Source organism: Chenopodium album, chromosome 10, assembly GCF_948465745.1.
Source record: "Chenopodium album chromosome 10, dcCheAlbu1.1, whole genome shotgun sequence".
Classification (NCBI taxonomy): domain Eukaryota; kingdom Viridiplantae; phylum Streptophyta; class Magnoliopsida; order Caryophyllales; family Amaranthaceae; genus Chenopodium; species Chenopodium album.
In genome coordinates, this window is record NC_137843.1 from 32,245,858 (window position 1) to 32,255,543 (window position 9,686).

Consider the following 9,686-nt stretch of genomic DNA (forward strand, 5'->3'; position numbering starts at 1 on the left):
CAAAATAAACGATAATGAATTGACAGAGAAGTGGAGGAGCGGGTAAAAATAACCAGAGTGGAAGAATCGAAGACGTACATAGTTGTAGCTGACGATCTCGCGCTTTTGATATGAGATGATTGTGATTGTAGGATTATTAGATTTGGATGGTTTAGATTACTTCTCATTCTTCCTAATTTATTTTCCATGTCATTAAATTTCAACCCTCTATATATATATATATATATATATATATATATATATATATATATATATATATATATATATATACTACCTCCGTTTCTTATTATGTGCAGCAAAGGGGTATTATTTGTGAGATATAAAATATTACTTTATTGCACATAATAAGAAACGGAGGTTATATATATATATTTGCTTACAGTTAATGAAATGGGTTCATTTGATCCCTATGGATTAATTTTGAAACACTTGAGTGCCTGTTCTCGTTGACTGAACTGAGCTGAGCTGAACTGAACTGAACTTATTAAATCTAAACTGAACTGACCTGAACTTATTAGAGCTGAACTGAACTTATTAGAGCTGAATTGAAGTGAACTGAACTGAACTTAAATTATTAGAGCTGAACTAAACTGAAGTGAACTAAAATGAATATTTTATAAGAGAAGGAAATTAGGAGCTGAAATGAACTGGACTTATTAGAGTTAAATTGAACTTATTAGAGATGAACTGAAGTGAACTGAAAATAATCATGTGAGAACAGGCCCTAAGTCATTAGAACCAATCTTACAACATTGTTCAAATAAAATTCATATTAATCATAGTCCAAATGAGTTCGTCCATTTAATACTGATCACTAACGGTCTCAAACATTGCTGGGATTGCACAATCTTGTTTCTTCACTAAATATGTTGGCCACAATATCACCATACATTCGGATAATATGGCCCTAGCATTGCGTAAACTCAGAGATTAACGATGGCCAAACATGGTAACATCTACGATTATCACAGAAGTTATTCAATGAAAATAAATTGTACTCATTTTTGCAGCGAATATGGTCTAGAAAGACTTGTGGCAATACAAGTATACAATAATAATGGGAAAACCAAGAATATGAATCCCTGAAAATAATATGTAATCAATTCCACATCTTCCTGCAAGTTTTATCATAAAGAACCTGCACTAGACCTGTGGAAGCTACCCCTTCCGGTAACTTCAAAAGACGAGCAACTTTTGAGAATCCTAAGTGACATCTAGCCAAATATTCTTCGTTCACTTCTGGTTGTGTTTCCGACTCAGAGGGCTCTGGCCGGCATAATGCCCATTGAATTGCCCATATAGCCAACGGGCGCATATAGCAGAGCGACCTGTACTGATCATTGGTATTCCAAGCTTCTGGAGTTTGAAAGGAGTACCTACGGGTTAAAACAGAGAACATATTTTCAAACTTATGTTCATTAGTTAGTTGATTGCTGAAAGCCTTGAACAGGCTACAACGGCAAGATCTTGCTCATGACTGCAGCCAGGCTCGTGAAACATGTCTTAAGTTCATAATTTGACCATTCAAAACTTGGTAGTTATTGGGATTATTAATACAATTTTTCCTTTTAAAGAACCAGTAACTTCATGCAATTCTAAAGATAACTAGCATTTTGGCCCGTTCGATTATTAGTAATAGTAAAATTAGGAAAAAAAAATTAAAAAAAAAATGGTTTTGCTATTCCATGGGATTAAGGCTTTGATTGATTTATTGATGTCATTTTACTTTATTACATTTTTTTTTCTTAAGAAAAGTGAAGAGTTTAAAATTAAAAAGGAAGACGAAGGAGTGACATGTTATTTCTGGTTTGTGTTATTAAATCTAATAATAAAGTTTAGATAATCTCATTTATTGTTAGAATAATATATATTATAATTGGAAACCCATGTAAAACAAAACTAAGTCATTGAAATTCAATAGATAGCTTTCATGTCTTTGACTTTCTCACATGGTGTGAAACCCATAGACATGCAATTGATTGCCTTAATACAATTGACTTTCTCACACTGGCCATTGATGACCAAAAACAATGCGAGTTTTGGAACTCAATTGTATTGTTCGATTACCCTAGTTCTTTTGGGAACAAGACATTGAAAGGCTCCATAACTTACAATTTTGTCAACCGAACAACACAAATTCATTCATACAGGGTTCGTATTTACCCTAATCTACTGGTTCTTGTGTGTTCAGTCTCTTTTATTTTGTCATTTCATCTTCAAAATGTTATGGGTTCTAAGAATTTAGAAGAATCATAAGTAATAGTTTTTTATCTAGAGATAGGAATAGGAGTGAAGAGAAAATCTTATAGGCTGCAGCTAAAGACAAAAAGTGCTACAAATGCTAGACATGAAGAGAGTTTTAGCCTAATTTAGAATATGGCTCTAGATTTTGCCACCAAAAAACACATAATAATTTTTTATTTTTTTTTCCTAAAACAAGAAAAATTGAAACTAATAATCCCACTTTTGCCTCATCTTCTCAAAATAATCCCACCTTTACATATTATAGAAATAATCCCACCTTAACACCCCATATTCTCAAAACAAGTCTTTATACCTTCAACCTGTTTTATAGGTTAAATATTTTTATTTTTTATTTCTTTAATATTTCTCTTCCATTTCATCCCCTTCATCCATGTCAACCACCATGACCATCCCCTTGCTGCCTGAGAAACAACCACCCCGCCCTTTGCCGCTTAAGCCACCACCCACAAATCCCAAGACCATGAACAACCACCATCCCAAGGCCACCCCTACCTCCTACCTGATATCTCCCATGCCGAACTCTTCTACTTCCTCTCTTACATTACTAAACCACAAGGTCCACAACTACCCAGCCACATCCACCCTAGCAGAGTGGTATCGACGGAGAGAAGCGACGAAAGCGAGGGGACAGAAGCAGAGAAGAGAGAAAGTGGTGGTCGGAGAGAGAAAACGAGGCTGCGAAGGAACTGTGGGTTGGCTAATTTCCGATGGTGAGTGAGGGAGGTGTTGTAATCGTCGCTCAGTGGTCGAATTGTGTTCAGTGGTAGATGTGTTTCGAGTTTGGTGGTGGCTGGGTACCATGGCTGCCGGCAACCTAGAGGTGGAATTTAATTAACCAAGCGGGGAAAGGGAGGGAATCGGGTAAGAGGGTGGTTGGATCCGGCTTTTCAGGCGAGTTGTTGGGTCCGGCGAATCCGGAGGGTGGCTGGTTCTAACTGGCGAGGGATGGGGCTCCGGCAAGGGAAGGAAGAAGATGGGTTTTTAATTTTTGTTTATTCCTTTATTTTCTAAAAAAATTATTTAAAAAACCCAACTAAAAGGTAACACGTGTTATATTACCTTTTAAAACAAGTTAGCTATTTCACAAACCACTAAAAGGCTTGTTTTGAGAATATTGGGTGTTAAGGTAGGATTATTTCCACAATACTCAAATGTGGGATTGTTTTGAGAAGATGGGGCAAAGGTGGGACTATTAGTTTTAATTTTTCCGAAAAAAAAAAAAAAAACACACACACACACACACACAAAAAAAGGATTCTAGTGGCTCATCCTTAAATACGGTGAAGTTTGATACATAGAACAATCAGCAAAAAATATATATCAAGCTGTCATCTTTATTGGACGTTAGATTTTAGGAAAACCTCCAATAACCAAAACTACAGTCTCTCTACAATCATTTTAATGCACATGTAACTATGACAACGATAGCATATAATTGCTCACTCTCTACACCCAACAATACAAAGTTGTTCTTTTCAACCCTACATTCCCCAAAGTAGCTATTGTTAAGTATAGAAAATGGGGAACTTTCAGTTGATTTTGTCATAATGCCAAGAGTCTAATTGTAAATGACCAGGAGCTCAAGTCATCGGAGGTAATTTTCCTGATAGTTTTATGCTGAGGATGGGAGGAAGGTCAACTTTTAAGATGGCCCTAGCAGCATTCATACCTTTAGATTTGTGTATATCTCGTGATACTTCGGTCAACATATAAAGAGTAAACTAAGCCTCCAAAACATCTTGAATTGGGTCAATGAATGTGGTTCTACATCAAAAAAAAAAAAAAATAAAAATAAAACCAATCTGTTTTACAAAATACTTAAGTCTAAAGGAACTCTATGCCCTAGCATTCAATAAAAACTCCCTTATGAGATTTGTCACCTCTTCTTTCCAAATGACATAGAATTGCTCCATTCTTAGTCAAAAAAATTGAGTTGCACCACAACCCTCAGCATTAACAACTATTTTAACTTTTTAAGCATTGCAATTACTACATTCAAATTTTTTTACTAGGAACTAGATTCACAACATCAGGAAAGTAGTACTAACTGAATTTCTGTAATTTCTTTCTTGATAACTCCATATAGAATTTAATGCCTCAATCACTATTCTAATAGTAGAAATCACACAACATTGTTCAGAATTCCAATTAGAAGTGCAAGGCAGTAATTTAACGCCCTTCTAAATGCACCCATGTGGACTTCACATTTATACTTGCAGAAACGTCAAACATATCATGATGTGGGATGAGTCTATGTCTATTATGACAAACAAATATGGAGAAAAACAAGCAACAGTAAGAAAACTCACCCAAGTCCTTTTTGTGACCAAACGGCTTCAAAAACACCATATGCAGTCTGAAGACCCATATCCAGTAATCCTTCTTGAATCATGGTGGCCGCAAGGGCATAAGTAACACCAGACCATATCTCTCTTGACTGCATTGATGACAAGTCAACATTTCCATCGGGAAGCATTCCGTTGACAGCCCCTCGTCGCCCCTCCTTTACTTTCATCACATTAAATTCAAAAATACTGGCAAGGGCACATTTTGCCTTTTCCTCGTCAACGATTGGTGTTAGACCACATGCTCGAGCATACCTGCAACCAGAAGTGAGCTTTATTTACACATCTCTACAAGTAAGAAGAAAAGAAAATAAATTATAAAGAATCATCGTCATTATCATGATAAATACACATGCCAATTTGGAAACTTGTTCTACTCTGCCCTAGATAACAGCCCAAACAGTTTTGGGAAGTAACAAAAGCATTCATCCAAAAAATTTGTTTGCTTCATACTTGGTTTCTAAACCAAAGGATAGTTGGTCCAGAGGGAAATCCCACTGCAACTGTTCTAATGGAATATTCAGAGACTAAATACTCTAATTCGTGAGCTGTATCTATGTTTCAAGATACAAATTAGTTACAGCATACCATTGTCCAGCCAATTGATCAGCTTGGATAGATGCGCTATTACCACCACCACTGCTGTCGTAATTGAAATATGAACCATTCCATAATTTCAGATAAACAGCCTTTGCTTTCTGAAATTTAAACCAAAAATAATCCTGCGAGCCCTTATCACCAACTTCACGAGCTAGGGCTGAAGCTGCTTCAAGTGCTGCAACCCACAGCCCTCCACAATATGCACTCACACCGGAGACTGACCATGTGTCATACGTCTGATCAGGAAATCCATCATTTTCAATCATACCATTCCCATCCTTGTCAAATTGATCCATATAGGCAATTGCCACATAAACAGAAGGCCAAACAGCTAGTGCGAATTTCTTGTCACCTGTGGCTACAACATCCCTGTAAACCTGGAGAACAAATTTTGGGTTTAAATCTTTCCATCGGTCAGTGTTATGGAGGTTGTAAGCATTCACTTCAAACCATGGGTCATTAAGCCCAATATCATGTGGAACAGCACCAAGAACTTTCCTTGATGCCCATTTCCCGTCATGTAGAAGTTTCATTTTACTAGGATCATGCAGTAGAACTGCTGCAGCAAAGTCTCTCTGGATGCTAAGTTCAAGCTCTGGAAATAGCATCACCAAAGAAAACGATGCATAAAAATGAACATCATATGTGTTCCACATGTGATACTCAATGCCTTCATAGTAAAGAAATTGACCAATGTTTTCCTCCCCTTCTAAAATCAAATTGGGACCAAAAGCAGAATTAGAATTAGCTGTTATATGCGTTTGCTGAAGTATCAAAGTCATTTTCTCAAGGATATTTACAGCCGTATCATTTTGTGTCGTGATATTGGTGGCAGTGTTTACAAAATCAGAGTTAGACTTCTCAAGTGGAAATTCTTTTTCCTTTATAGTCACTGTAGTCTGCAGTGGAGGATAGCCATCTGCAATTAATGTATATAATAATTTAAGTCAAAATCACCAAACAATACTGACTACTAAGATTGAAGTCACAAAGCCAATTTCAAACCTGTCCACACAGTTCCCCCAGCATTAAGGTAATAAAGCTCATTAAAAAGAGTAACGGGATACCTGACAAAACAAATAAAAAAGAAAAAAGTCACATGGTAAAAGAAATGCAGACTAGTAACAAGACCCAACACAAGTGCAAAATTGCAGTTCCAGACACACCATTCTGGAAATCGCTTGTCTTCAAGTATAGGTCTCTGCCATGCTTCAATTTGAGACTCCCAACGCTGATTATCTACATAGGATAGGAACCAAAAGCATTGTCTCAGCTGAGATAACTCCATCGATCATGATGTTCAAAATTACATTACTTACCAACTATAGCATCATGTGCAATATCTGCCGCTGTGTTACCAGAAGTGCCATAAAACTTCGTATACCGCCTGAACCAGTCATAGTAGAGAATAAGATAAAGTCTAAAGCATGATCATAGTCAAAGATATCCTATGAGTCTTTACACTTACCGGTGGTACGTTCTTCCTTTTGAAAATGTCACCTCAGGGCAATCCCATGATAATGAAAATGTGACAGTACGTGTAGATCCTGATGGTACAATAGTTGAAGCTGCAACTGCTGCTCCAATACAAGAAGATGGCTTTGATGGAGCCGATGTCACTGGACAGTTGAGGTTATCAAAGGATCCATGCTAAATCAAGAGAACAAGACTCAGCACACAACAGTAGTAAAGAGCCCATACAATCCAGACTACTCAATAGACACCCCATTAGTTTTATTCAAGAATATTAGAAAAGAGAGGCAAACACATGCTACAAACTCCATGGATTCAAAGGTAACAACTATGGCAGAATTCATCACTTTGGTTTTGAACTCAATGAGCTTCAATTTGTTTGCTTCTAAGCAAAAATTACTTGTGTACCTTGGGCTTGTTAAACAGCTCAACTAATTCCCTGTTTGCTGAATTTTAATAGCATTCTAATTGCTTGTCAATAAGCTGTGATGGATCCGGGTGACCTGAGACCACCTCGGCCACCCTTACGGGTCACACAGGAAGGCGGAAAAGAAACAAGGCAAAGGCAACAGGGGGGACAAGCAGCAGCACAGAATCACCAAGAAGGGGAAGAGGACAAGAGCAGAATCACCAAGAGGGGGGAAGAGGACAAGAGCAGAATCACCAAAAAGGGGGAAGAGGACAAGAGCAGAATCAGCAAAAGGGGAAGAGAACAGAAGCAATTCATGAAGCACTAGGAGGAGTGACAAACTGAGCTCTGAATACTTGATCGGTAAGGGACAAATAGTCAGTAATGTTAAGAGTACTTTTTGTAGTATCAGTGTATTACTGCAGTATATAAAGGAGGACTAGCCTTGATGGGGTATGTGGAATTGAGTTATTTGGAAATATAGAGCGGCAGCCTCAAGTTGCTAATAAAAGATTTGTAGGCTAAACCTACTACCCTTTTGTAAGTTTTGTAAATTTGTTTGAGACAAGCTTTCGACTTGCATTCACTGTTATAATGTCCTGTTTCATACAATTAGTCTTTAGTCTACTACTTAAGATCATGGTTTTCATAGCCCACCAGCCTTAGACTTTTGCATAGTGCATGTTGTAGAATAAAAGGGTAGCTCAGGCCTCGGGCACATGTAGGACTATCCTTGCTTAAGGGATTTACTTCTTTTTTTTTTTTTTTTTTTTTTCAAATTTTAGCTTTCACAAACACCTCAACCCACTTAGGGGACCATTGCTTGGTGTGGAAATTCTGCAAATTTTCAGCAGTTTTTGTACTTTTGGTATTTAACTAATTGATCTTGATTATTCAAATAGAATCCTAAGGTTCTTCCATTCGAATAATAAAAGCCACCTAAAACGAGAGGAAAAATGCTTTGTAAGAGTAAATTTTGATGATCTATGAATACATAAGATTTCTATTTCCATATGCATATTTGTGAGCTTTTATTAGTGAAAAAGTCTTAATCTTTGTGGGTTAATCAATCTATACTCAAATTTTGTGTGCAGCATTGAGATTAAGGCCCTGTTCAGTTCACCTTAAGTAAATAATAATATGTAAAAATAATTTCACTTCAGTTAAAATAATTTTAGTTCAGTAAAATTAATTTCAGTTCAGTAAAAATTAGTAACTCTAAAGAAGAAATATAAGGCTCTGTTCACTTCACCTTAAAATAATAATATTCAGTAAAAATAATTTCAGTTCACTAAAATTAATTTCAGTTCATTAAAAACAAGTTCAGTTCAGCAAAAATAATTTCAGTTCAGTAAAAATAATTTCATTTTAGTAAAAATAAGTAAACTTAAAGAAGAAATTTAATAAAAATAATCAGTAAAAATAATTTCAATTCAGCAAAAATAATTTCAGTTCAGTAAAATTAATTTCAGTTGAAAAAAAATAATTTAAATTCAGCAAAATTAATTACAATTCAATAAAAATGATTTAAGTTCAACAAAAATAAGGTGAAGTGAACGGAGCCTTAGAGAATCAGTAAAAATAATTTCAGTTTAGTAAAAATAATTTCAATTCAATAAAATTAAATTAAGTTCAGCAAAAATAATCACTTCAATAAAATTAAATAAGGTGTAATGAATGGGGCCTAAGACTTAGTGTCTTTACTTTATTAAACTAATTGATTAGTGAACCAAGTAAATATATTCTGCTTATATCTTAGTGCCTATAACGGATGACGGCTTACAAATAGTTAAGTTGGCTTACAAATAATCTTCTAAGGGTTGAACCCTATGTATATTTCTTAAGTCTTGACTTATCTTGATATTTGGCGCTAAGCTTTGTATTAGGAATTAATTGATGACAGTTGGACGCTAATTAGCTTGTAATTAAGCTTAACCTTCCATTAGTAACATTCTGGGCTCAATTAACATTGAAGCCCACCTGAGCTAAGGCTTTGAGAAGATCACTTTCCCCTCCTTTCAATATATGAATTCCCACCTCATTTTCATTTGCTTCACATTCTTTCATTTACCTTAGAGAAATTCACAAAATCCTCTCCAATTTTCTCCCAAATTCTTGAGAGTTTGAGTGTTCATGTCACATTGCTCGGATTCATCAAAGTTCATCAAGATCTTCAAGATGTATGTGAAAATTTCTAACATTTTGATTTGCTTTTTGGTAGATCCAAAAGCAATTTTTGAGTTTGTGTTTGAATTTTGAATTTGCGGTTTTAATTTCAGCCTTAATCTTGATATGCCTGGCTGGGGAAATAGATTTTTATTGAGTATTTATATGGTGGATGTTAAAAGGGTGGAGTGGCCGAGGGCTAGGTCGACCATGCCGAGGGCATAGCAAGCTCTTGCAGTCGAATTTGCTAGACTGAGGGCTTACTTGCTTATCTTAGGGCCTCAATACTCACAATAGTATATTACTCTCCTAAAACTCCATGCAATCCCAAGTGATGCAAATAAAAAGAAACAGAGGGAGTGTTTTTCAATATAGGTATGTTTTTTCAATAGTTAGAACTTTTGACATAAAATAAGTTATGAAGTAAT

The 9,686-nt window shown here is 35.9% G+C and overlaps 1 protein-coding gene across 1 annotated transcript; it reads right to left on the minus strand.

The window, feature by feature from the left end:
- Positions 1–931: 931 nt before the first annotated feature.
- Positions 932–9,159, minus strand: LOC145565143 (uncharacterized). The gene is made up of 9 exons (XM_081625233.1): positions 9,073–9,159; positions 7,283–7,447; positions 6,679–6,860; positions 6,530–6,597; positions 6,377–6,449; positions 6,216–6,277; positions 5,199–6,129; positions 4,575–4,865; positions 932–1,376 (listed from the first exon to the last, which is right to left on the minus strand). The coding sequence occupies exons 1-9, from the start codon at positions 9,157–9,159 to the stop codon at positions 1,100–1,102; spliced, it is 2,136 nt and encodes a 711-aa protein (XP_081481359.1). The 3' UTR covers positions 932–1,099.
- Positions 9,160–9,686: the final 527 nt, after the last annotated feature.

Excerpts from the sequence above, each read along its gene's own strand:
- LOC145565143 (XM_081625233.1), bottom strand. The coding sequence starts at position 9,159 with ATGAAAGAATGTGAAGCAAATGAAAATGAGGTGGGAATTCATATATTG. Across the intron at positions 7,448-9,072 it reads TTCTCAAAGCCTTAGCTCAG|TATTCAGAGCTCAGTTTGTC; the intron begins GTGGGCTTCAAT and ends TTACCGATCAAG. Across the intron at positions 6,130-6,215 it reads TGGGGGAACTGTGTGGACAG|ATGGCTATCCTCCACTGCAG; the intron begins GTTTGAAATTGG and ends CATTAATTGCAG.